The sequence below is a fragment of the Punica granatum genome, chromosome 5 (genome assembly GCF_007655135.1).
Source record: "Punica granatum isolate Tunisia-2019 chromosome 5, ASM765513v2, whole genome shotgun sequence".
NCBI classification, from domain to species: Eukaryota; Viridiplantae; Streptophyta; class Magnoliopsida; order Myrtales; family Lythraceae; genus Punica; species Punica granatum.
The window spans coordinates 9,270,826-9,297,907 of NC_045131.1; the positions used below are offsets into that span (position 1 = coordinate 9,270,826).

The 27,082-nt window shown below is 41.5% G+C and overlaps 5 protein-coding genes across 8 annotated transcripts; 3 read left to right on the forward strand and 2 right to left on the reverse strand.

The window, feature by feature from the left end:
* Positions 1 to 10: 10 nt before the first annotated feature.
* Positions 11 to 3,514, reverse strand: LOC116208109 (probable glycerol-3-phosphate dehydrogenase [NAD(+)] 1, cytosolic). The gene is given in 7 exon segments (XM_031541349.1): positions 11 to 392; positions 601 to 740; positions 920 to 1,167; positions 1,397 to 1,618; positions 1,888 to 2,029; positions 2,031 to 2,934; positions 3,059 to 3,514. Coding segments are annotated over 6 exon segments (1,392 nt in total). The 5' UTR covers positions 2,547 to 2,934; positions 3,059 to 3,514; the 3' UTR covers positions 11 to 268.
* Positions 3,515 to 4,131: 617 nt separating this feature from the next.
* Positions 4,132 to 12,914, reverse strand: LOC116208107 (chromatin-remodeling ATPase INO80). 2 transcript variants are annotated; one of them, XM_031541346.1, is made up of 23 exons: positions 12,501 to 12,914; positions 12,185 to 12,272; positions 11,598 to 12,000; positions 11,063 to 11,477; positions 10,786 to 10,986; positions 10,549 to 10,659; positions 9,890 to 10,320; positions 9,469 to 9,577; positions 9,303 to 9,383; positions 9,045 to 9,217; positions 8,784 to 8,909; positions 8,266 to 8,427; positions 8,103 to 8,160; positions 7,788 to 8,018; positions 7,516 to 7,662; positions 6,728 to 7,273; positions 6,364 to 6,624; positions 6,143 to 6,250; positions 5,972 to 6,066; positions 5,685 to 5,841; positions 5,256 to 5,453; positions 4,923 to 5,076; positions 4,132 to 4,792 (listed from the first exon to the last, which is right to left on the reverse strand). In XM_031541346.1, the coding sequence occupies exons 1-23, from the start codon at positions 12,558 to 12,560 to the stop codon at positions 4,506 to 4,508; spliced, it is 4,602 nt and encodes a 1,533-aa protein (XP_031397206.1). In that variant the 5' UTR covers positions 12,561 to 12,914; the 3' UTR covers positions 4,132 to 4,505. The 2 variants fall into 2 exon arrangements, with proteins under 2 accessions (XP_031397206.1, XP_031397207.1); XM_031541347.1 differs by having other exon boundaries at positions 4,313 to 4,790; positions 4,920 to 5,076.
* Positions 12,915 to 16,106: 3,192 nt separating this feature from the next.
* LOC116207220 (probable calcium-binding protein CML49) lies at positions 16,107 to 17,873 on the forward strand. Its single transcript, XM_031540106.1, has 5 exons — positions 16,107 to 16,673; positions 16,915 to 16,961; positions 17,058 to 17,233; positions 17,331 to 17,349; positions 17,582 to 17,873. The coding sequence occupies exons 1-5, from the start codon at positions 16,190 to 16,192 to the stop codon at positions 17,684 to 17,686; spliced, it is 831 nt and encodes a 276-aa protein (XP_031395966.1). The 5' UTR covers positions 16,107 to 16,189; the 3' UTR covers positions 17,687 to 17,873.
* Positions 17,874 to 22,006: 4,133 nt separating this feature from the next.
* Positions 22,007 to 24,953, forward strand: LOC116207768 (eukaryotic translation initiation factor 3 subunit E). Of its 2 annotated transcripts, none has more exons than XM_031540858.1 (8): positions 22,007 to 22,300; positions 22,412 to 22,566; positions 22,843 to 23,070; positions 23,165 to 23,286; positions 23,415 to 23,634; positions 23,761 to 23,903; positions 24,327 to 24,464; positions 24,605 to 24,953. In XM_031540858.1, exons 1-8 carry the CDS (start codon positions 22,093 to 22,095, stop codon positions 24,702 to 24,704), a joined length of 1,314 nt encoding a protein of 437 aa, XP_031396718.1. In that variant the 5' UTR covers positions 22,007 to 22,092; the 3' UTR covers positions 24,705 to 24,953. The 2 variants fall into 2 exon arrangements, with proteins under 2 accessions (XP_031396718.1, XP_031396717.1); XM_031540857.1 differs by having other exon boundaries at positions 22,008 to 22,300; positions 23,162 to 23,286.
* Positions 24,954 to 25,931: 978 nt separating this feature from the next.
* On the forward strand, positions 25,932 to 27,064 carry LOC116207770. 2 transcript variants are annotated; one of them, XM_031540861.1, is made up of 3 exons: positions 25,932 to 26,091; positions 26,217 to 26,312; positions 26,435 to 27,064. In XM_031540861.1, the coding sequence occupies exons 2-3, from the start codon at positions 26,276 to 26,278 to the stop codon at positions 26,815 to 26,817; spliced, it is 420 nt and encodes a 139-aa protein (XP_031396721.1). In that variant the 5' UTR covers positions 25,932 to 26,091; positions 26,217 to 26,275; the 3' UTR covers positions 26,818 to 27,064. The 2 variants fall into 2 exon arrangements, with proteins under 2 accessions (XP_031396721.1, XP_031396722.1); XM_031540862.1 differs by having other exon boundaries at positions 25,933 to 26,091; positions 26,217 to 26,303.
* Positions 27,065 to 27,082: the final 18 nt, after the last annotated feature.

Here is a 27,082-nt window from a genome sequence, read left to right on the forward strand (position 1 = left end):
TCCCCAGAGAAGCTGAATGACCAAAAATTTGAATGATAATAGCACAAATTGTATTACAAGACCATTATGTGTCGATAATTTTCCCCTCTACAAATGCTTGTATGTTGATTTGGAATCGATTCATCATTTTAAACTTTTTCCTTCCACGAATTCTGTGAAATACACTTCCACAAGTTCTATGAAAGACAAACCGTTAAATGCTGCCCGAGAAGTGAAGCTCGGAATTCTATGAAAGACACTTCCGCAAATTCTATGAAAGAAAAACCGTTCAAGGCTGCCCGAGAAGTGAAGGTCGGTAGAATGCGTGGCTTTGTGCAATCTCTATTCTTTCCCGAGGATCATGCAAAGTTTCATCCTGCAGTGCTTGGAGGATAGCTTCAGCAGATTGTTCCCTAGCAATGGGAAAGAATCCAGTAAAATTCAACTTCCAAAGCAAACAACGATGTTAAAACCTGTTTGAATTGTCCCAACAGCAAATCCAGGAAATCTCTTCCCACGTAATCTGATTTCGATCCCGGATGTATTTTTGGGTCCCCTTGAACCTATGGGACCCAAAAATGGTGAAAAAGAAAAAAAGATTTGACCGGGAAAGTCAATTACCTCTTGATAAGTATGTTATACAGCGTTTTAAGGATGGGGCAGAGCTCGACGGGAGCAACAGGCTTGTTCTCTTCGGGATGCAGCACGCTTAAACAAAACTGACTTAGCAGCTCATAAAATGCTTCTATTGCAGATACACCCTGTACATGGAAAAAATTTATGTATAAATAAATAAATAAATAATCACCAATTCCTCGTAAAAGTTAACCCATATATTAGGCTCTGAATATGAAACACATTCACCCCAGATAGGACTACTAGGTGCGAATATCCACCAAGGAAAAGCTGAAACAACTAAATAGTAATATATTTATAAAACCTGAATTGTTCCTTTGCCACTGATATTATCGCCCATATCCAAGTTTAGCTGCCCCTTAGCTAACATTTGGCCATACCATGCATTACGACCTTTCAGCAATGTCACGTACGTGTCTGCCAGCAAAGGGCCCGCAAGCTTCTCAGGCTCTTCCGCCAGCAGATGGGTAATGAAAATCATCTCGGACGTACAATGCGCAAAATACACCGACTTGCTAGTGGCACTTTCGTTGGTTAGAGCAGCTACCATTCCTGGTAAAGAAAAGTCAAACGAGGAGAAGTGAATGCCTCAGCATTTTCATCTTCTCTTTCATTATGAAGAGCATAAGAAGAATTTTATCTGGAAACAAGGGATTCGCTTGCATAGAAATTCAAGTGGTTAACAATAATCACAAACATATGATTTATGTCAAATTTATCGAAATGCTATGGAGGCAATTACTATGGAAATGCAGGATAGAATGTGAGATTCAAAACTTACCGGCTCCAATGGCATAGACATTCTTCAATCCTCCCATGACCTCATGAGTCACAAGATCGCTGTTGTCCCAGACAATGAAATGAGATTGCCTTAGAAACTTTGCAAGATGCTTCCTCCACTTGCCGGATCCACATATCCGAGCATTGGCATATTCCTTATTGTATATCTCTGAGGCTATGTTAGGTCCACCAAGGTAAAGTATGTTCTCCATCGGAACCCCAGCTGCAACGGGTTGTTCATAAATATCGATAAAGAATATGAGAAATCTGAAAGGCTATGATAATTTGGCATAAAGTGAATACAGATAGTGCAGTTCTTTTTGGTCCACCAAACCTCAACTGCATCGAAATAGAATCATGTTGTTATGGTGCCATGCAGTTTTGTGCAGATGATATTCCAGACGATTCATACAAAACTAGTCAGCCAACACTTTTAATGCTTAGCAACCAACAAGATTGGCATAATCACAAGTTATGAGTAGAAACACTTACTTGCTCGGTTAATCATCTGTGTGGGAGTAATGATATGGGGAACAGGGTCTAGAGCGGCCTCAATTCCCTTTGCTAGAGATATAATAATAGGCGCCGTGATCCTCTCCTTCCAGTAATGGTTTATTTCTTCAAACACCATCGCGAGTCTCTGTTGAAGGCAACCCATTGACCACGATATCAGCATCCCAAACAGCTTCCTGCAAGTTAGTCACTACCTTCAAGGGGCAAAGTGGCGTATCGATCATGTTCAGGCAGAACCCATCTTTTAAAATCTCGTCCGCATAAAGCGTACGATCTCCCAATCTCGCCTCGACATACTTCAGATAAGCGCAGCGCCTGATCAATCTTCTGAGCACATCTTCCCTCGAATTGATCACTTCGAAAAGATGCTCTGCCGTGGATCTATCAACAGCTCTCCCGGGTCTTCTCCAAATACGGATTTGGACCTTCTCGCGGAACTGTCCATAGCTGTCCTGCAAAAGGGCGGCGAAGACACTGCCCCAAGCACCTGCCCCAACTCCAACTATCCTCAAGGGGTCACCCTCAGCCTTCCCAAGGAGTCGCCTCAGCTCATCGAGCTTCTCTTCCGAGCAGTTCCCGTTCGGAACCGAGCCATTTGAGTACACACTATGATTAACAGTCTCAACACTGCCCACCATTTTCCTTCAACCAGTAAGAGCAAAATCCCAAAAATTTCGACTGCTCCAACCTCTGATGGATCCTATAAGTATTCACCACAAATTGTGATTCTTTACACCGGGTTTTCACTTCTCTTGCAGCCCTTTACAGAAGAAGATCAAGCTGTTCATTCCCTTGAAAAGTCTCAAACTTTCTGTCACTGCTTACAAAAGCTTCGCCGTGTATCAGAAGAATGAAATCTTATCGGTGTAGAAAGCTCAAAACTTTGGGGTTTTACGCTCAGATTTTCTAACCAAACCCGATTCTTTCCGACCGAAGCTCCCTATGCAAGCAGATCAGATCAAGGGTAGAGGCATATAAACAACAACCTTGTTATCTCCGCGGGGAGGAGTTCGTTCATCTACCCAACTGTAAAGTCCAAACATAATGACAAAAGAAGAAAGCAAAACATATAAAAAAACCAATCAAAGACCAAACTTTTTTTCGTGTCGGTAACAACAAAGTCCAGCGTCAAATTAAGGGCAGCATTTACTTGTAACACTCAGCTTCAGTAGCAATGGGAATGGCGGAAGAAAATCAAAGGGCGACCAGTGAGTGGCACGGAAAGTGCATGCAGTTGAAGGAAGGAAGGCAGGTGAAGGACTGAAATGGGGAATTTGTGAGCTTCTTTTTGGGAAGGGTCATGAGATAATGGGCAGATGGGACTGCCTCTGATGGAAAGAAAACGCAGAGAGAAACAGAGAGAGAGGGAGGGAGAGTGGGTTCATTGATGGAAGCAGGTGAAGGTCGAGGGGGCTGCCAACTTCCCAAACGGTCATTAATGAGGTGTGCGGGAGGTGATAGGTGATGACTTCGTAATCATAAAGAAGGAAGGAGAAGAAAAAGCAAAACCGAAGTCTCTTGTCTTGAAATTTGACGATGCTTCGGCTTGTCTCCACGACATATTCATATTCTTGTTCCTGTGTTGTCGTTGGGTTTGAGCTGCCTTTTACTATTCTTTGCAAGAATCTGGTTTTTGTTCCTGTCATGAGTTTCAGCTCGGGGGATGAGCTTAGCTGTTGTTCATGTTACTGTGTTGTCAATGTTGAACACTACGGGGCCATGAATGATGGAGACAGGACCTGGTGAAGTTTCGGAGATTCGATCGGATTTCTATTACGGACCACTACGATCTCTTTTTGGCGCAAAAGTTGCAGGATTTCCATAAAATTTGGTCAAGAGTATAGCAGATGTACAAATATAAGCACCTAACATTAGGGAGTGGACATGATTCAGTTTAGTTCGATTTTGGATACCATTGTTAACCAGAGCCGAATACGCCCAAAATCAAGCATAGAGAACCAGAATTTCCCAGTTATGTTGTTCGATTTTGTTTGCTTCACAGGTCGAGCTTCATGGCTCTTGCCTCCTGGGATGAGGAAATCGGGGCAGTATTTTGGACCACATTCGAGGCTGTTTTAACCAGTGGATCTACATGTTGAACTGATGAAAATTTGGGTTAACCATATGCAGGACTTTCTCGTCCGATTCCTTGAAATATTGGGAAGTTAACAGCACTTGGACTATCTTTACCCATAATCAGAGAGAGAGAGAGAGAGAGAGAGAGAGAGAGACAAAAAATGGCTTTTCATTTGAGAACTTGTCTCCCCCTACAACTTTTGAGATGACAGATCCTTGAAAGATACATCTTGCCAATTATGCTGGTAATGTACATCATGCCGGAAAATGGGCTACACCCTGCCTATACAACTAACGTAACAATCATAAGTGCCTAACCGAGAACCTATGTTATTATATACAGCCGCCATACACGTCGGGCTTCTTCCATCTTCCCCTCGACCCTGTTCTCGATGTATCTCCCCACTGGCCACAACCGAGCAAGGCCAAAGTGGAACCAGTTCTTTCACCGACAGGGCAGCGCTCAAGCCAAGGAGTGATGCATACAAAATTACATGTTATCTCCTCATCCCCACAAAGAATCAAGTTAGCAGATTGTTGGATGCGGGACCACCAGAACCTAGCTCCTGGAGAGACCCATACTGGGTCTGCTCGTAAGGGGGAGCAGCAGTGTATGCAGGCTCGATGTTCTCATTGACGCTCCTCTTTGGCCTCTTTGGCCTCTTAGGTTTTTGGGAAGGAGGGTCATCGTTTTGAAGAGGATCATCCCAATCGGTGTATTCTGCTGGTGATGAGCTAGATTCGTTCACCATCCTCTGGTTGTTTCTTGATTTCGGTGCACTTTGCTTGTTAGAGGCAGCTTTTCTCTGCAAAGCCACAACGAGTTGACTTAAGCAACAAAGCAGAACAAGCTTAGTACTAACAGTTATTGACTGCTGATATAATGCCATGACAAGCCAAGTGCCTCATACTTTTGTGAGTACCGTTCAAAGTACCTTTTCTGTTACTCGACTTTGATTGGTCTGCATCGGGGGTGGGTTCAACTCCATTCCCCTCGCCTTCAATGGCTGCAAAATCCTCCCAAGAAGCATCGCCTTCAGCATCTAATCGGATAGCCTTTGTTGTCTGCTTCTTTTTTTGTCGATCCTTAGCCTGACATGAGGATGTCACCAAAGGTCAGTACACTCGCTAACAATTTGCAGCACTCTTATCACATCATTGCTTGTCCCCCTTCAAGGCCTCTTAGATTCGAGACAATTGTATCCAAAAGATGCGTCGGATATGTGGAGGGGAACAAAAAATGTGATGCAATAGTTACATCCAGTTCCTACCTGTGGAGGAATCTCTCTTAACTTTTGCTCCAATTGAGCATCATCGAGAAGTAAAGATACAACGTCCTCAGGAGCCAATAGATCGCCCTGTACATGACCACCAGTCATTACAAGCTGTTGAACGGTATTTTTCTGACTGGCTCTTTGCAGAATCTTTTCTTCAACTGTCTCTTTACAGATCAACCGATAGACAGTGACCTAAGCCAACAAAACCAACGTAAGCACAGATCAGAGGTGCAATGGAGGTAAAGAGGTAGGTTTCATTTGGCAATAAGCCCCTCTCTTTTTATAGTCCACATTATTGTTGGACTTCCTCTGAACTTTTTCTCCAATCAACTCCATTAATTAACTATGAAATCCAATAGGTCCACATTATTTATTTATTTATTTATTTATTTATTGTCCCTTTTCACAGTGTGGGGGACTCACATCCTTTGTCTGGCCTAGACGATGAGCTCTATCCATTGCCTGCAAATCAAGAGTTGGATTCCAATCACTCTCGTAGAATATGACGGTGTCAGCTGCTGTCAAGTTAATGCCTAGTCCACCAGCTCTCGTACTTAGCAAGAACACAAAAATATCATTCCTACATTCAATAGTAAATGCTTTAAATCAGTTAAAGCAAAAAGAACAATGTATCTATAACATAAATCAATTATCAACGGCAGGGAGAAAAACAGAAAGATCCTTCCAGGAACCATATGGTGGGGTCTTACCGATGTTGGAAGTCTCTGACCATGTCTCTACGATCCATAATAGTGGAGGATCCATCTAATCGGAGATACTTGTACTTTCTATAGTTCATGTAATCCTGCAGACCAAAAGCAAATGTTACCGTTATCATATCCACATTAAGGTCTTACCACTTTATTCAGAGTCTAAATTACCTCGAGAATATTTAGCATCTTCGTCATCTGAGCAAACAAGAGAACACGGTGATTTTCAGCTCGCAAGCGCTTCAAAAGTATATCCAGTGTTTGGAGCTTCCCAGAGTCCTGCATTACGTTCAAATTTCAGACTCCAAAATAATATGCCTACAAATTCTATAAAACAGATGGCATATGAGTATCTAGAAGAGTTATATATGTTGTTCTGAACAGATGCTCACAGTAAGCAACTTGGAGGGGTCGAAACTCTGCATTGGTGGACAAGAACCAAATATTCTATACGTGCTCTTAAGAGCAGGCTCAGAGACAGGTAGCTCAGCATCGATCTCATGAATTAATGGATGAGGCACACCAACAGGTTCTCTAGGTCCGTTTTCCTCAGATGTGCGAGCAAACCCTATAAACAATCTCTTGATCCAAGGATGATGTAATTCTTCCATGGCTTTGTAAGCAAAGTTTCTATCGGAGCAGTGAGCAGTTATCTGCTTAGGGAATAACATAAATTGTAAATGCCAAAAAGCTATGCATGAAATAATCACACAAGATTCAGAACCCAAAGATTTTAACATATTAATTGAAAGATACCGGAGGAGCTCTGGTTTGTGGAATGAATGTGTGAGTTGAATGAAGAAGTCTGATGTTGGAGAGAAGCCTGTCCTGATGAGAGCATACCAAAGACTCAAATGGACTATCTGGATGGCCTGTACTATACCTCCGAGTAAGCAAGCTAGTTTCTGATCTAGATGGCATAAGCAACATTCTGGTTACTGCTCTCACTTTTCCCGTTCCAAGATTACTCAAGTCGTCATCAACTGTTTCCATAAGCAAATCAAGAATTTCATCTAGAAACTGCCGATCCCATCTCAATATGGAAAACAATAATTTCTCCATAAAAGAAGCAGTTCCTAGAAAAGCAACTTCAGCTGGGGACAGATCCATTAATCTAGTAAAGCCAAATGCTCCACTTTGAATAAGCTGCTCATTTCCCTCAGTAAATGCAGACCGGTATACTTTATTGGGAGAAAATATGTTAAAATGCTTCTCAAATGATTCCCGATGTAAACCATGCTGATCAGATGAGTCAAGAGTTTCAGGCCCATGGAGCATTTCTTTTTGTATCAGCTTTGGAATCTGAACAGCAATGGAAAGAACCATTAGTGATAGAAAAGGCGCTCATTTTGCTGAAGCTAGGGCTGAGACTGTATGAGAAATAGTAGAAAAAGCCTTTGCATGGAGTTTGAATATAAAGTAAAAGCAACCCACAGCCAACTACCAAGAAGCTGAAACCTGCTACCAATCTCACAAGTATCAGAAACTATTTATGCGATTATGCCAATCCTTTAACCAAAACTGCAAGACACCACAAAAGGTACCTTGTATGTTATAGGATTTTGGCCTCCTGAGTAGTGTACGTCCTCCGACTCACCAAAGGCCGGAGGCAAAAGAGGATTTGGAATTTCTCCAAAGTAGAAATATGTGCTTCCTTCATTCCTTTCAAACAACTCCGGGTGGTTGCAGACCTAACATAGAGCACAGTATTTATCAATAACGGTGCTCTAAAAGTCAAACGTATCTATCATGATCCAGATCCTCATTCATGCAAAGATGCAGACTGTCTCACAAGAATTTAAGAAAATAAGCATACCTTCCTAAGTTGGATGACAATGTTCATCAAATTTAAAATTTTCTTCTCATTAAGGTGGCCACGGCTACCATCAAACAACTCAGTAAGAGATATTTTATTCTTAATTGCTTGATAAAAGGCTTGCTGCCGAGAACTCAATTTGCAGTGAACAGTAATCTCTGTTTTTCTGGTAAGCTCAGAAATGACATCCTTCTTTACTCGCCGCAACATGAATGGCTTCAAAATTGCATGCTGCCAATCAGAGGTAAGTGTCAGTCAGACAAAAAAAAGTAAGAAGTTCAAGCAAATGATACTTGGGATATGATTCGTGCTTACCAGTCTATTCAGCTGGTGCTCATTTAAAGTACCCCCATGTTCTGCATGGTTTTCAATCCTAATAACGAGAGGAAACAACAATCAAATTTGAAATCTCAAGCGTTATATATATGTGCAATAGGTCTTGCATAATAAAAAAATCGAACTTCTGAAAGATGAATACCCTTTTGAGAACCACTCATTGAACTGTTCATGACTATCAAACAGGGTTGGCATAATGAAATGCAGAAGAGCCCACAACTCTGCCATATTATTTTGGATCGGGGTACCCGTTAGAAGCAAGCGATTCCGGCAGTTGAAACTTAGAAGTGTCTTCCACCTTATACTGTTGTACATAAATAAGGGAACAATTAGAATTATTCAAATGTTGTAATCCATTTATAAGGACGTGACATCGCAACATATGTAAGTCAAACCTTCAGAAACTTTGACATCGCAAAAAAGAAGACAGGCATGACATTCCCTTATAACCAAAATACTTGAGAAACGCTAGCTATACACTATCTAGCATTATTGATTAATTGCTTATTTTGGAAGAAGTTCGAAGTTAATAATAATAGCCAAAACTCGAGCTGCATGCTAAACAGAAATTTCAAAATTAGACCTACCAAAGTTAAGAAAAACTACAATTTCCCAAGTTCCAATACAAATATTCTCATAATAAAAAGTTCAATGAAAAACCTGCTGGAACTTTTTATTGCCTGTGCTTCATCCAGTACCATATATTGCCACTTGACACGACGAAAATACTTCTCGTCAGAAACAAGCAGTTGATAACTGGTAATGAGAATGTGAAATCCAGCATCCCTAGCCAAAAGAAGGTAAAAAATATTGATGAATATGAAGCTCAATGATTATTCAATGAAATCATTTGTACTGCCAACTAAACAAGCCTCCAGATATCAGGAAACAGATGGATTCTCTTGATGAAAGCACATTTACCTTCTGTAAAGTCGTTTTGGGTTAATATTTTTTCTAAGCACTGTTCGTTCTTGAATTCCACCCCAATACGGAAGAGTTTTTAAATCAGGGCAAAATCGGCTTATTTCATCAGCCCAGTTGTTCAAAACTGAAGCAGGTGCCACGACAAGGAAAGGTCCCCATATATTCTTCTCCTGTAGGATATAAACGCAACTATTCATTGAATGGAAAAAAAAAAGAAAGCAACTAAAGCTATAATAAATGAGGATGATGCTTTACCTCGGCAAGATGAGCCAAAAATGCCATCGCCTGGATGGTCTTTCCGAGCCCCATCTCATCAGCAAGTATTCCATTCAAGCCCTGAGGGAGGAACAAATCTATATAGCAAACCATCAAACTGAGTTGAAAGCATTGTAGGATCATCAACTAGAAATAAAATTAGAACCTGCTCATAACAATTAACCAGCCACTGGAGACCCTTTAACTGATATTCTTTAAGGCTTCCGTTAAACAACTCTGGCGTCTGGACTGTTGATGTAATGGGCATGGTAGATCTGCACAATGTGGTGGAAGTAATTGGCCACTAGATCGGGTGTAGCATAATCTCCTTCATGTCATAGAAACTAGGAGAATACCCACGCATTTCGCAGGCAATTTCCTTAATATTTATAAAGATTTCCTTAAAAGATACTTTGAAGACGTGGCAGCGTGAGAAGGCTATAGCCTTGAGAGGGCTCTATTTAGTTTTAGATGATGTGGTGGCTAAGATGCCAACATGGGAGTTTATTATATGTATGTATGTATGTTATATATATATATATATATATATGGAATAAAACAATAGTAATATTAAAATGGAAGCTTACGGGGTCTGAAGATCTATGTTACTTGACCCTGCAACCATGGTGTCACTTTCTAAAGGGACCTCGGAATCAGCAGCTTGCCGCAGTCTCAGGCACTCAGTATCAAAGGCGCTTGTCAACCTTTTCTGCTTTGAGACAGCATCTTGAGCAGCTCTCAAAGCTTCCTTCTTCAGTTCAGCATCCTCAGCATCCTCTTCCTCACTAGGTCCATCCTCAGCACTGACAACAGCTTCCACTTCATTTGGCTTCTCATCACCCATGGACAAAACTTCAGAGGGCTGAGCATTAGGTTTATTTTGCATAAAGTGACTATACAATTCTGTCTGTTGTATAAGAAAATTGAGCCTCTGTTGTTGCCTCTTTGCTTCTCGAAGCTCCTGTTCACGTCTCAAAGCTTCAGCTGCTTCTCTCTCTTCCCTCTTCTTAACTTCAGCCTGCACTATGCCAGCAATTGGTAAACCTTCAGAGACATACTATATTCATTTCATACTCTTAACATTGTGCTCGCTCTGCTTAAAAGAAGGTTGTGATAGGTTGGATATTGGATTATATATCATCATTAGTATACATTTTTGTGTCTCGTTAACCACAAAACCAGTCATTATCTCATGAGAGTTTTTTATTCCATCACCATAATTAGATAAACAGAACGTGTCCAGTACCATCTCTTTATCTATTCTCTTCCAGAAAAGCAGCATGTCTTTGGACAATTTTCTGGTGCGAATCGCAGCTGCTCTCATCAATTTGAGTGATCTACTTACTTTCAGCCGTACCTGATAGACAGAAGAGTCAAGAAACTTATCATACAATTTAAAAAGAGAGCAGATCAAAGAATAGGTGTTGTTCACACTATAGGTACATTACGGACGACTAGAAAAGCCAAAGGACATGTAACATGCCTCTCTTTGGCAGCCTTCAGAAAACCTCTTGGCTTCAATCAGTTGCTTGCGGTGAAAGGTTGTAAACATCCTGTGATGCTTCGGTATGTCTCGCCTCACAATGTTCACCCAAACTTTTCCAATCTTCTCCATTTCCTCCCTTTCAATCACAGCAGGGTCCTTTTTCAACTTTGGCTTTTTAGGTAGACTTCTTTCAATGATCTGTGGCGATAGAAGTCAGTTCTCAGAGTTATATCAGATGGTAATAACAACATAAAGTAATAAATGTCCCACTTACTTCATATGTATCCCCTTTCTCCAAAACCTTCACATAATACACCTGCAATACACCACCTTCAGACAAAATAGACCTTTTTATATTTCCAGCTGCTCCTTCAGGGACAGAGGGCATGTCAGATACTTTTAGAGAGAATTTCTGCCCCGAGTTAGAGGCCTTCATTCTCGTCTGAAGTGACTCATATTGGGACCAAGGCTCCCCCATCCCAGCTCTGTTTCTAGGTCCGAACCTCTTGTCACTAGCCATCAGTTTTGCCAAGGAAGCCAAATCCAGGGTACCCTTTAACTGATATTCCTCCAGCCTAATATCTGAAAAGCTTGGCAAATTCAATGAAGCCGCCAAGTTATCATAAGTTGGAGGGATCTTATACGTTATTCCATCACCAATATCCAAGTATGCAGGCTCATAGAATACTCTGCAAGAAGGGCATAACTGCATAAGCACTAAACATAAAAACTATAGTTTATGCGGAACAAACTCAAACATAGAGCAGTGAAAATTATATCTAACTGAACAAGTACAGAAACTAACAAACCTATCCGATCGACGTGTCAGTGGAAAATCCATTTCATGACCATTCCCAAGACTCTTGAGAGTACTGACATTGGGCCATTCTGGCACATTCTCCAAATCATACATACTTCCTCGCTGCTCAATAACTGATTTACGGGTCTTTGAACCCGAACGACTGGTTCTTGGAGGTGGAATTCCCGTCCGGGTCGCTGCAGGAGTTGAGGAGAAATCCTTCGGCCTCCTCTGGTAATTCTGAAGGTGTTCACCTAGCATTGCCCGGTACCGATCCTCAGTTATGTGCATCCCGAGGAATCCGTTCTCATCTGCCTCGTCACTATCATAACTTCGCCTTTTCTTTTTAGACGAGCCCGATTTTGATTCCCTCCCAGGCATCGTACCATTGCTCTGTTTGCCTAAGGCTCCACCTATTTAAAATAAAACCCAATAAAATATTCATCTTTGCCATCTAGAATCATCTTACCGCCAAAAGGATTATCGAGTCTTGAAATCTCAGTATGTGCAGAAGCAAATACTTTGCCAAAAAGTTATGCGACCATGAGCATGAAAAATGGCATCTTTATCGTACTTCCACTCAAGAAAAAGGAGTACCTTGGCTACCTCTGCTCTCATCTTGGCTGCTACTCCCGTAATAGTCGAAATCATCATCGTGCACAGGTAGCTGATAGTTTATCAACGGCTACAATATAGCAATTAGCAGAAACAAATAAACATTACGCCAGAAATAAGATTCTAAATGCAGCTAATTTGGGGACGGGCAACCGAAGAATCCTCTGAATTTCGATCAACCGAGTATAATCAGCTACCGCACAATGCAGAAACAAAGACAAAGCCACTGCCCCATAGAGTCCCTACCCGGCTAAATAATCAACAAAGTCAGCAGCTGCCACGGGCAGAGCTTACAAACCTCGAGGTTGAACAGATTCGAGTACGAGAACGAGTCCTTGGCCTGCCTCTTGGGGTCCATGCCTTTGACTGGACAATCACATGGGGAGTTCGGCCGACGCGGGGGGACTGATCAGCAGGCCAGAACCAAACCCTAACCCTAGGGAGTGAGGAGGGCGAGGAGGGAAAAAAAGGAGGAGAAAGGAGCAGTTGGGGATAAGGAAGGGTAAGGGAGGGCGCAGGGAGAGAAGGAGAAGGAGAAGGAGAAGCGTTGGCAGAGACGGTGTGGAGGTGAGCAGTGGGAGGTGAGGGGCATGGGCTAACGTGCGCCGGGGGTGCGCTGTTCGTTAACGTGCGCCCTCCGAGGTTCCTCATTCTTTGGTCGCGGGGGACTTCCGCTCCAATTTCGTTTTTTTTTTTTTTTCTATTTTTCCTTTTTTTCCTCCCATGGCAGGAGAAGAAGCTAAACGAGGGATGGAGTATCGGAAAACGTTGCTCGTTTTGCAAATATAAGAAGTTTGGGGATGATAATGTAAATATTCAAGAATTCAGGCCCGTTGGGCCCTGGCTCGATGGGGCTGGCCCAAATTAGTCGTGCTCGAATATCAGCCTGAAGCTAAAATGCACAATTGCCATTCTTTTTTAAGTGAGAAAAATTTGCCCTTTACTTCATTCTGTGTAAAGGTCTAAAAACCGGTCTAATTAGATCAGTTCAAGGAGCTCATCTATACCGGTACTGCTCGAGGGGAATTTTCAAGGCATCAGCGAGTTCGAGGAGCGAATTTTGACGTCTATACCGGTACTATACCGAGTAGAATTTTTTACATCCGGTGAACATGAGAGTAGATATCATCTTTCTTATCTAGAAAAATGATAGGTTTTCTTTTTCTTTTTCTTTTTTTTCCAGTGGGGCCGGAGTCAAGTGCAATTTAAACTAAACTAAACAAAAACGAAGGACAGGTGCTCCAGTAATGTTTATAACAAAATGTGGCCTAAATCATTTGGAATAGAATCATAAGCATGGATACTCAAAGGGCCATCAAAAGCGTGTCTTGCCGGTTAGCCAGTCCGTCGAAGAATTTCCTTCCCTTCTTTAGTTGTGAATAATCTCCGTTTCCTAATCGCGTGCAAGGTAGTCCCAGATACGCTCCAACATCCCCCATCAACCCTTCCAGTGGTCTCACACCCAATGGATATTGTGCCATCTCCCGGCTGGGGGCATTAGACGCCTTCTCCACGAGCCTCTCGAGCTCACTGGAACTCGGAAGCCATTCGAAGAATGCGACCTGAGATGTCAGGGGGTCTAGAAAAACCTTCCTGGAAGATGGACTTATTCCTCGAAGTCCATAAGGACCAACGAATACTGGCAAATATATGACAGACCAGCAGACACCGTCATACATAAGTTCCTCAGATTACTACTCAATAGCCACAGGTAGATATATGATCGGAGAAGAACATGGAAAGAGAGGTCTCGGGGGCTGCTTGGCATGCGGGCAATAAGGCAATCAAGAAGCAGCGAGAGAGAGAGACAGGTCTCGGGGGCTGACAAGTTGGACTTGCCCGACTTTGTGTCAATCCCGTTGATCATTAGTCGATAGATCATTAGTCGATAGACGATCACGAGTCACAACTCACAAGCCACAAAAAGTATCAAATGCAAAATCTTCGAAATAGAATCTCCCGGGGATCAATTGTTACCATGTGCATCAGTAATTGATACGATTGTCACAATGTGTGGTGTCATGGACTTAAAAACTCCGCCAAAAAATTTCAACATTCTATGTAAAATATTGTCATTTATAACGTTCATTATCATTGGGAGTCTTCTCTCTTGCTAAAATTAATTTGCGAAAAGCATCTTTTTTTAGGCCGAGCTCATCATAAGTCGGTATTAACGGATACTCTAGGTCGATTGATGCCGAGATTTAACCGGATAGGTTGGACCGTGATCCTCTCCTATAATATCTTCCCCTCTCACATTTCATCTAGGATCGTTAGCAGCCTCTGACGTGCCCTGCCCCCGTCCGCGATTCATTCCGGTTTCCGCCGGCCGAGGGTTGACTTAGTTGCCAGGTCAACGGGGGCTGCGTTGACTCAAAACTGTGTGCAGATACAGAGGAGGCCATGTCCATGTGGGGGACATTGCAGCTGGGGAGATCGTGCATATACTACCGCAGAGTATGGATCGGAGCCCGCCGTTCAATTGCAACGTCCAAGTTCTTGACTAAGCCGATGTGGGTTATTCATATGATTGGATTGTGTTGGGTCGTAAAATTCAAGTATCGTGAATAGAGAAAATATACGATTAAAATTATCATATTTCTTAACAGGTCAATTAAACTCGAACATGGATTAATAGGGACCCATATGATTTTTGAATTTTAGATAGTACACCTCAAAAAAAAGTCTTAAAATTTGTAACTCTAATCAGACCATGTACTTTCGAAATTCTTATGCGATGCGTACTATGAAGTATAAACAAGAACCAGGCAACAATTAATACGGAAATAGATATATAGCTCGATATACAATTTCATGTTTTGCAGATGAACATGGATCCATAGCCAGTTCATCACCACTCTAATTTTCTATTATCGGATATTAATTGACCCGGTTTGAGATTTCAAGTAGGTTGATCAACCTTTACATGGAAAGGTTGACTTTTTCTCTCGACGGGGATCAATTGATTCGAGTATTTTTTATTACTACGAGTCAACTAGCCAATTGTTTCGTACAATATTTCGAGCCAAAAAAAAAAGTTTTGTACACAGTGAGGGATAATATATAATGATGGTACATTTTCTTTTTATATATATAAAATCAATTATTAAAACAATTGATAATGGTTATTAACAGCTAGCCTCTATCCATATTCCACGCCGTTTTGATGTGCTACGTTCTTTCCGTAGCAAAATCAATCAACATAAATTTTTCTTAATAAAAATAAGACCAGATTAATAATTGCAGAAAAAGGAAAAAAAAAAGAAATGGGGAAAATAGGAAAATGATAGAGAAATATGGGAAGATATACAATGTTGCAACTCCACTTATTTCGTAAAAAATTCTTGAGAGTTCTTTTTAATTGAAATTCCGATTCATCTTTTTTTCGGCTACAAATGAGGTCTAACACCTAATATAATGAAAGAAAAATTTTAAATAACTAATAAAGAGGCACGAGTAGTCACATTAAGTATCGAATCAACAACTTCTAAGTCAACAGGCAAAGACATGCGCTACTACGTTATACTCCATTTTGATAAATTCCAATTCATCTCTAACACGTCAAATTTCTTAATGTCGAAAAACCAAACTTATCTAGCTAACCATCGACCAGAAAAATGAAAATAGCAAATACTTGAAACTTGCGGTTCACGTCGGCACTAATAGGCAAGTGGTTAGAAAATTTAGAATTAAATTTATGCATGGGCAGTCCACTATCCAAATAAAAATTCACCCTCGTTGAATCTAAATACATTACATTATTATCCGTCCACTTGCACAAAAAAATAAACAATCAGACGCGGTCCATTGATTAATTCCGAGGCTGGCGTAAGAAATCAAGGGCATTAAGCAATCTAAATTGATTATATCAGCATTTTCAGCTATTTATACGTCTTTCCTAGCCCAAACTATTAGGCAACTCCATCGATTCGACTGTCACCTCGACTACTAACTCCCTCTTAACAACCCCAGTCAAAGCCGGAAACTATGTCGTACCCGAACTATGGCTACGGTGCACCGTCACCTCAACCACCCTATGGTGCTCCCACCGCACCATATGGTGCTCCAACAGCGGGGCATCAGCCAGCACCGTACGCCCCGTATGGAGCTCCAACCGCCCCCTACGGGGCACCTGCATCAGGGGAGAAGCCCCACAAGGCCGACAAGCCCCCCAAGGACCATGCTGGTGCCGCCTATGGTGCTGCCCATGCTCCTTCTCCTGCAGCTGGTGCCTATCCACCGACTCCAATGCCATTCGCTAACCCGTTCGCAGCCCTCATGCCATCACAGTTCCCGCCCGGTACAGACCCGAGCCTGGTCTCTTGCTTTCAGATGGCCGACCAGGACCGAAGTGGGTTTATCGATGACAAGGAGCTCCAGAGGGCTCTCTCTTCGTATAACCAGACCTTCAGCATGAGGACAGTCCACCTGCTCATGTACTTGTTCACCAACACCAACACTCGAAAGATCGGTGAGCTTGGCAACTGACTACTTGATCCTTGGATATGTATATATATTGGCACTCTCATATGATAGCGTGGTTGTGAACATATTAATTTATATTGCAACACGCCTTAATAATATGGCGTAACCCGAACGTGATGCGCTATATATAAGTAAATCTATGAACGGATACGTTTTTATGTACAGATCTAATATCAGGATCATGGTTTGCTTGTTCATGAGTTGTCGCATTTTGTTGAAACGTACAGGACCCAAGGAATTCACTTCAGTGTTCTACAGTCTCCAGAACTGGAGGGTACGTGATGTTCTTCAATTATATCGCATTTCAGTTCACCATATACGAGCATTTCGAGCTTGTGTATAAATGTGTGTGGGCGTGCATCTGCTGCAGGCTATCTTTGAGAGGTTCGACAGGGACAGGAGTGGAAAAGTTGATGCAAACGAGTTGCGGGAGGCCCTCCTGAGCCTTGGGTTCTCGGTCTCCCCCATGGTGTTGGACTTGCTAGTCTCCAAGTTCGACAAGAGTGGAGGCAAGAACAGGGCCATCGAATACGACAACTTCATCGAGTACGTACCGTCGACATCCGAATATCAGAACGCTTTCCCGTCCTCTTAATCTTTCCTATTCCTAATGAAAGCGTTTTGTGTTTTTGCTTCAATGCAGGTGCTGCCTGACTGTTAAGGTGAGCTTCCCACTTGCTATATATGTTCTTGAATTGTTTGGCCACCAATCCAAACACAAAGTATACAGAACAAGCTACGAATCAATTAATTCGTTTTGCGGTTCATACGAAAAAGATACGAAGTTAAGAATATAAGGGGAACATCGTCAAAAATCCCAGTCCGAGCTTGGCATGAATAACTGCTTCCGATTAATTAACGATCCTTTTTTCTTTTTTTTTTCCGAATTTGCAGGGACTAACCGAGAAATTTAAGGAGAAGGACACCATGTATTCGGGTTCAGCATCTTTCACTTACGAGGGCTTCATGCTGACCGTCCTCCCATTCCTGATTGCCTAGAGATCTATCATCGTCCAAGCCTTTATACTTTCTGGTTGATTTTGAGTTGCAGGATCCGTTGGTTCGATGTAGTTTCATCTTTTTCTTACCTTAGCATTGAAATGGTGTCCGATGTTATGGTCTAGCAAAGAATATGGTTTCTTTCTTCTTTATGTTTATATAAGCTGCATCCGTTCTCTGCCATAAACTGATACCGAGTTCGTAATTTAATTCGACGAAGTTTCGCTGCGCTGTTGCATACGGAAAGCATTCCAGTCGGCTATTCGATAACAGGGTCGGAAGTAGATAAGAAGGCAATGTCAATCGTCATAGGCACGATATGTTTCAAGAGGGATCTGGCAGCAATTACGTGAACAAAAAGATAGATAGATATATATTTTATTTTTCGGTGGAAAAACAGGGCAAAAACCGAAAGAACTCAAAAGAGTACAAAGTCAGGGTATTAAATTCCCAACAAGATCACCTAAAAGAAAGATATAGCCTAATTCATTAGGTGTGATATGCAAAACATGAACATCAAATGACCGTGTAATAACACGCCGAACTAGCTAATTTGCACACGAATTCCCTTCACGAAACACTTGTTGAATAGTAACTTTCCAATATTTCAAGAGCCGCTAAATTCCCCGGTGTTAGCTTGGGCGAGTCCACGGCCGTGAAATCCAAATTTTTAACTTCCCTGTACCACGTTCTGCCGAATTCTCATGGCGTGACTCAGGCAAGTTGATGGGAACGACTAGGGCTCAATCACGGGCACGGGGAACGGACACGGACACTTCCAGAGCACGATCATAGTCCTTATATCATTAACTAGAGTCCTATATATTTATATAAGATCAATAGATAACCTCCAATATACATATTATATATATATATAATAGGATGTTTGCCCGTGGCATGCACGGGTCCATGCATCTTCTTATTCATTTATATTATGAAGTCTTTACATTCATATTATCAAGCTTGAGTATTGTATTTTTCCTAAATTGTATAGAAGGAACGTAAGCTTAAGATGAAATGACTACAAGATATCCTGAAATGTTGAACATAATCAGTTGACGGTACAGTTAACTTATCATTATAATATCTTACTAAACATAAATTAAGTTGAACTAAATTAGAATATAATGTGATTTCTAGGGGGAAAAGAAAAAGTAGTTGCAACTTGCAAGACTATGAAATTCTTCTTTTTTTTAAGAAAATTGAATAAATACATAATATAATATAATAAATTTAATGATTAATGAAAAGAAGCAAGATAAAGAGGAGAAACAATTTTTGTATATTGCTTATAAGGACAAAATAAGAAAGTAAAAATTGTGTTTCTCTTTCTTTTTTATAACAAAATTGAGTAAAATTAAAGAAAAAATTATAATATAGTAAACTAAAGTATTAAAATAAACTAAATAAGAAAAATGCAAGAGTATGAGAACAATGCATACTCTGTTCCTAATGTTTCAAAAATCTACATCTTATGTTTTAGATATGTAGAAATCTTTCTAATCTCCAAAACCAAACTCATCTGTATCTCTTCGAATCCGGCAATTCCAGTGTACTGTGATCTTGGATGAGGATAAAATTCAAACAGCCTAATTGATACATAGTTGAGCTTTGGTTTTTTTTTTTGGCTAGTTAGTAGATCATGGTTGTTAGAATCGTGATTCAAATCGTAAAATCATTGGGGGTCACCGATTCCGATTGTAGGGGGTGAGTCGGAATTTGTGGAATCGGGCTTGAATCGCGAGCTGAACAATAGAATTGCGGAATCGGACCGATTCTGCGATTCTACGGTCAAGTCCGAGTCAGCCCAAGCCCGGGCCTAGAAGGGGCTGAAGCCTAGGCCCAGAGCCTTTTCTTCCTCCCACCCTCCCTTCTCTCCCCTCTCGCCCGCCCTTTTTGTCCTTCTTTCCAAGAACGAACCCTAATTTCTCTTTTTTCCAGTCGAAATCTTCCATCCACCTGCTTCTCCGAGGTTCGATTAACGGTGCAGCTAGTCCTTCTTCCGACAAGCTAGCTTGTCCGAGCTTCCATCCATCTTCTCCAGGTTACAGAGCGGCGGATACGTTCTCGGGTCGCGCGGCTACTCCGAGCTTCGACCGGGGGCAGGGCAGGTACAATCTTCGATTCTGACTTCTCATTCTCCCTTCCTCAAACTCATGCTTGCTCGATTGAGTCGATTATGTACAGATTGAATCGATTGAGTCGATTATGACAGTCAGTTTTTCGCAACTTGGTCTGTTTGGTTATGAAGCGGATGATGTATTGTATGGAGATCATGGGGTTGTCTGTGAACTCGTTGAGAATCAATTTGTTACTTTCGTATTGAATCTCGGAACCTGCGAAAAACATGTCCAGAGGTTGGTTTCCGGGCGTTTGCTTCCACAATTAAACATAACCTGCACTCTGAACTTCCATCAGGTTTGTCTTTTTACAAATACGTCTATGAGTATGTTAATTGTAGAATTTTATCTGCTCGGTTTTATTGTAGGGGCTTCAGGGGATATGCGCTAACTACTCATTTTGAGTTCCATTGGGTTCTTTAGCTGCAATGGCCCTGTTAATATGCTTAAGTGTCAAATTATTCTTTTTCTATGTCGAGTATATGCGGATGAAGGATGTGCACTCAGATGCTTCTGTTGTAGTCTGCCACTTATAGAACCAGTTATTCTTATATTGTGCAAGGTCATACATAGCTTTTAAGGAAAATTAGAATATAGGATACCACATTTGGGTCTGTTTTTCTTATATATTCATCTCTGATGTTTGTACCTGATTTTGGAAGTAATGCTATCTGTCTGTGCAGACTTCACCAGCATTGCTAGCTGACAAAGATATTGTCACTGCAGCGATTTTAAGGAAGTGGGTAAACTTCAAATTTTCACAGAACATATAGCTGATTATTTTTTTAGCCTTCAAACGATTGACAGATCCGGTTGTGGTGATGGCTTTAGGTTTGAAACTAAGCAAGGGCAGTACATATTTGATTATAACGACTGTGGCAAATAGCATTGGCATCACAGTCGCAAAATCAAGCCATTTGTTTAGACCAACATGAGGATGAGTCCCAGAGAGGCATTCTTTGCGAGGAAAAGGAAAGTGAGCATCGCGGAGTGCATAGGGAGAATATCCGCGGAGCTATGTCCGTATCCTCCAAGGATTCCGGTAACTATCCTCGGGGAGATCATCACTGAGAGAGGATTGAATTATTTACTCAACACTAAGAGGAATGGTGCAGCCTTCAGTGAAGCTTCTGATTCCAAACTCTCTACCATATTTAGATTTAATGTAAAAATTGTAGTCCCTGTAAAAATTGTACTTAACATATCATAATTTATATTTTTTTTTATGACTAATTTGTTGGTTTGTGGTCTTTATTTGAATGTACAATGATTGATTTTTTTTATTTAAGAAAGTATGCTACATATATATATATATATATCATTTTTTAAATTACGGGTATAATCTCCCGATCCACGATTCGAATCGCGATTCACGATTCTACGACCCCCGACCGATTCTAGATAGAATCGCGATTCTGACAACCTTGTAGTAGATTTATCCTACCCTATCTACACTAGAAGAAACAAAAAGATTAGGCTAGATTCATGTTGCATTCCTCCTTTTCTTTATCCAAAAGAATTACAAAAAAAAAAAAGAAAAAGATAAGGTTAGATCTTCCCCTCCGACCTTCATTTTATATGTATTGTATGGTCTCATATCTAATTTAGAATTGAACTAGTTGTCTAATTGACATTATTGTATTTACGATTTTTGTAATAACAAACAAATTGAAATAAATAATCTGCTAAAAATATTTAATTTATATATTGTGGAAATTCGGAAAAAAATAATTATGAAAATGTGAAAAAATTTAGGTATATAGTAATGTGAAGGGGATGCGAAATGTGAATTGTTTAGGAGTTGAGAGTTACGAACGAAAGCTCATCATGGATCGAGTGTAGAGTTATTATGAGCTCCCGTGGGAGGAGTTTAAATTCTATAATATATAGATAAATTCTTCGAATACGCGAAAAGATAATCAACCACAAACCGAGGTGTAGACAATATAACTCCCACGATATGACTGCTCAGTTTTTATATATTGATGATTGATTCTCATTAGCGTGCCCTTTGTGCTTCCTTAATTCCTCTTTCTTATCCTTTACGAGATCGATGGATCTTTCTAATAAATAATAAACGGAAAAAAAAAAGATCGTGTAGATAGATGCGAGAGGATGAAATCTTTTACTCTAAGTGGGCCTGTGACGGGCCGACCAGAATTGTCGGCTCATTGGATATTGGCCCAACGTAATCAACCGACGAAAACCTAAAACCTCCGTCATCATCTTCCACCCATCGGCTGCCGCAATCCCCCAACACGCAGAGCTGCAACGAGTCACAGAGCCATGGCGCAATACGACCTGACGCCGCGCATCGCTCCGAACCTGGACAGACACCTGGTGTTTCCGCTGCTGGAGTTCCTGCAGGAGAGGCAGCTTTACCCCGATGAGGAGATCCTCAAGGCGAAGATCGAGCTACTCAGCAAAACCAACATGGTTGACTACGCCATGGACATCCACAAGAGCCTCTACCACACCGAAGAAGTCCCCCAAGGTTCCCCCCAATTCCGATCTGGTCCACTTGCAATGCTCAGAATCCATGGCCACTTGTATATTTGTTCGTATGTTGGGCTTTGTATAAGCTGGGATTTTTACGTGTGTTCAGATATGGTGGAGAGGAGAGCCGAGGTCGTGGCCCGGCTCAAGGCACTGGAGGAGGCGGCAGCTCCTCTTGTGGCCTTCTTGCAGAACCCAAATGCCGTTCAGGAGCTGCGAGCTGATAAGCACTACAATCTCCAGATGCTCAATGACCGCTATCAGGTCGCTTTTCGAATCCGGTTCTATGATTTGCGAGCTATTTGCATTAGTCGTATATCATGTAATTACTGTATTAGACAATCTAATAGCACATACGGGATATAATCTGAGATTTTATGACAAGAAGAACTTGAAATTTTTTTTCTTTAATATCATCGCGAGGCCTCCTGAATATGTCCTATCCCGTGAGCTTTTATCTACCTCTGTGGAAAGAAGATGGTGTCTTTTAATTTTCGATGCGTCGAATCGGGCCTAAATCCAGAATTTTTCGATTAGCAGATTGGTCCGCAGCAGATTGAGGCGTTGTATCAGTACGCCAAATTCCAGTTCGAGTGCGGTAACTACTCGGGTGCTGCTGACTATCTCTACCAGTACAGGGCCTTGTGCACAAACAGTGAACGGAGTTTGAGTGCACTCTGGGGGAAATTTGCTGCTGAGATTTTGATGCCGAACTGGGATACTGCTCTTGAGGAACTTAATCGGTTGAAGGAAATTATTGATTCGAAGGTTCATAACGTGACCATTCGCCCCTGTTTTAGTCAATTTGGATTTCATAGCTTGAGCTACCGGTTTTGATTGTTTTGCCTTGATTTTACAGCAGAGTTTTGCGTCACCCATGAACCAAGTCCAGAGCCGGATATGGTTAATGCACTGGAGTCTCTACATATTCTTTAACAATGACAATGGGAGGACACAGATCATTGACCTATTTAATCAGGATAAGTATGTCTCCATTGCTCTATTTGTATCGTTTAGTTTATTTAACGCCCTGGAGATCTTAACTCACTGTGCTAGTTCATGGAAATCGTATGTTGATTGTTTGACTTGAATTTGACTGTAAATTCCTATAGGTACATAAATGCGATCCAGACAAGTGCTCCACATCTCCTCCGTTACCTTGCCACTGCATTCATTGTTAACAAGAGGAGGAGGACTCAATTCAAAGATTTTATAAAGGTCATACAGCAGGAGCAGCATTCTTACAAAGATCCCATTACAGAGTTTCTTGCCTGCGTCTATGTCAACTATGACTTTGATGGAGCACAAAAGAAAATGAGGGAGTGTGAGGAAGTAAGTTCTCTATGATTTTGATATCTTTTCTTTTGCCCCCCTTGTAATTGCTTTTAATTTCTTCACTCCTAGGCATCGTTGTTTGGTTGTTAAGACCATTGAAAACCTAATTGCCTCTTAATGCAGGTGATTTTGAATGATCCTTTCCTCGGAAAACGAGTTGAGGATGGCAACTTCTCGACTGTTCCATTGAGAGATGAGTTTCTTGAAAATGCCCGTCTCTTTATTTTTGAGACTTACTGCAGAATTCACCGCCGCATTGACATGGGGTACGTATCTGTTGGACTTGAAGTGTTTATTTGTGGTTTTTGTTATGCTAAGATTTACTTTATTGCACAATTGCTCGAGTGTGAGAGAGGAATACTATAATTGTAATATGTAAAAATATCATTTCGGTCTCCTCCATAAAGTAGTCACTGGTGTACTTTTCAATTGGAGGTCTATGTGGTAAATAATTTTTGTCAGTTGTCTTCTCTTTGTTGTTTGATGATCAAACACCAATCGTTCCCTGGGATGGGGGGTACATATACATTTTATATATTTATGTGAACGCCAAGGATCTTAATGAGATTTTAGTTTGTAGACTCTTCACATCATTAGAATTTTTTTAAGTAGGATATCGTTCGCCGGGATGAATAGATGCTGCGATCTTTACTGTGATGTATCTGATTCTCGTTCATATTTTTCTGCAGAGTACTTGCTGAAAAATTGAATCTGAACTATGAGGAGGCTGAGAGATGGATTGTGAATCTCATCCGAGGCTCAAAACTGGATGCCAAGATAGATTCAAAGTCAGGAACCGTTCTCATGGAACCGAATCACCTCAACGTGTAAGATATCTTTGCCTACATTATCTGACAGGGTACTTTCGACATATTTGTTCCGTAATAACCTGCTCTTGCCCCTTTTTTTAATTTCCAAAACACACAATTGGTTTCTCATTGATCTTGTCTCCTCTCCTACCTGACAGGTATGAACAGTTGATAGACCACACCAAGGCTCTCTCCGGACGTACCTACAAACTAGTCGGTCAAGTATTGGAGCATGGACAGACGCAAGCCACCCGATAATTTTGGTCTTGAGTGGGTGGAGTGACTGTTGTTAGATTTAAGTTGCTCTGTATTATTTTGGTCAGATGATTAATTTCTCATCAGAGGATAGATAAATTTTGGCCAAGTTTACCTTGAATCCTATGGCTTTGGTAGGATAAGAATATCAAATGTTACACTGTTTAAGTTATTTGTGATCACGCGGCCAATGTTTGCTTCAACTGGTTCGGCTTTGCATAGTTAATGATGTGTACAACCTTCTTTTTCCCATGACTGATATTCTCGATACAGTTCTGCTGGCTATGAAACTTTAGGTGGACTATTCGATAGATGTTGAACATGAATCACATTGTACAAAATGAAGATAATCGATTCCACCTGAATTTGTACTTGCGGGTGGTTTGGTTTATTATCGGTATTTTTGCTAGTGTATGAGACATCCTTCTCCCATTGCCTCGGTGGGTGGGCAACAAACAACCACCACCCACCGCTGGCCATACATGCCTTTAATGGCTGACAGAAGTTTCCGATACTTCTTGCTCTTTCCCGATTATGTTCTCCCTTGCTTCGGGGGTCGAAGCTTAGCGTGAGTATGAAGCTAGCTCACTCCTCTGGATTCGGTTGTTATAGATCTGCCTCGAACCATGGAGAACGGGGCCACATCTGGCCCTACTGCGGTGGTTCCGGAGTTGGTATTTAGACTGGGGCCATATCTGGTGAAGCTCGAATTGCTACGGATGTCCGGTTACTCTCCCCGAAATTCATAATTGCCCGGCGGGTTTGATATCGTGAATTCATACAATCAGCACTAGTCGTAAAAGAGGGATTTCGGCATGCGAAAGATCAGCTATGCCGTGAAGCAGGCTTGGGATTTCCTCATTAACCTCGTCGATCTTGCTGATGAAAAGCAATTAGTCAATTTTTTACGTATATCAACTTGAGTTGATTCAGGTGGTTCGACATTTTTTCCTTTAAATAAAGTCTTGTGCATAAAAAAAAACTCATAATTGGAAGAGTTTTATTCCTTTATGAGCTGATCAAGTTTGAATTTGAATTAATAGGGCTTCTCTGTTGAGGTTCTGGCTCCGGATATAGGTGGTGTACCCAAGTTAAGTTTGTAACAGATGAATGAACAAATGGGTTTGCAGAGCTTGGGTCCGATTGTGATCCGACTATGGGCTTTTGCTAGGCCGCCAAAAGGCCCGACAGTCATCGTCAGACGAGAAGACGCTGTTCCCTCAGACAGGTGTCCTTTGTTCTTCCGCGACGCGTAGACCGTACCGCCATGAAAACAGACAAAAAAGGCGAACGAAGGCCGTTTGCTTTCTATTTTCAGAAAGCGCGAGAGGAGGAAGAAGAAAGGGAGAAACAAACGCTCAAGAACAACACTCTCAGTACTTGTGTTCCGGTAAGATCGTTGTCGTCTATGTGTATTTCATGCCGTTCTTGTGAGTGCTTCTTCATTTGATGTTTACCCCATGTAAATTTCGATCTCAACTCCCCTGCTCCTTCCATTTCCCGGTCGAATTGCAGGGCTTTCGAGGACGGAACACGCGAAGAACGACGAGAGTATCTAATAAGCCGGACTTGCCATGGAATTCAGCTCGTGGACTCCCCAAGGTAGCACTGGTTAGCTCGCCTCTCAATTTTCATATGTTGGATCTGCTTGCTTGCTGTTGCCTTTAAGGGTTCATGTTTATATTCACTTTTTCGGTCAGATTCTTATTATTATTGGGCTGTTGATGTTCCAGGTAAGGATGAAAATGGGCAGGGGAACAGAGCAATCGTAGATGATGCAAAGGATGTGTTGAAGCCGGCCACTGAATCTCGTCCAAGTAACAACCTAAAACTTGATGTCGCAGACCCAAAAGCTCAGGAGGATGCAGTGTCCAACGAGGTTGTTGGTGGGAAAGGTCCTTCAGCGGAAGTAAACATGGAGGCCTTTATCACCACCGATGATATTATTCGGGCAGGTGGGTTCGGTGCTAGGGATGATATAAGTAGCTTTCTTCCTGTCGCGAGCGATTCCACAGACTTTGAAGCTGCAATGCGCGATGCCCGTGAGTACGAAGAACCTCAGGGAGAAACCAGCAGACCCGGTCTGGGTTGGGGTCAACCAAGACGAGCACAATAGATTTCTATTATAGCTTTTGTATCTTAGGTGAAGGTTTTGCAGATGAACTATGAGACTACATTAGGTTTCATTTTCTTTAAAAAGCATCAATTATGACTGAGCTATGTGCATGGCGTGCTGAGGCTCCTTATTTCTTTATGTTCCAGTTTATATGTTTGTCTAAACAAGCAAATGCCGTTCAAAATGTGGCCCCAAGCATAATGAATCGGTTGCCGTCGGTACGATTTCAATTTATAAATTTTCACCATGGAGTGCTTAGACTGAT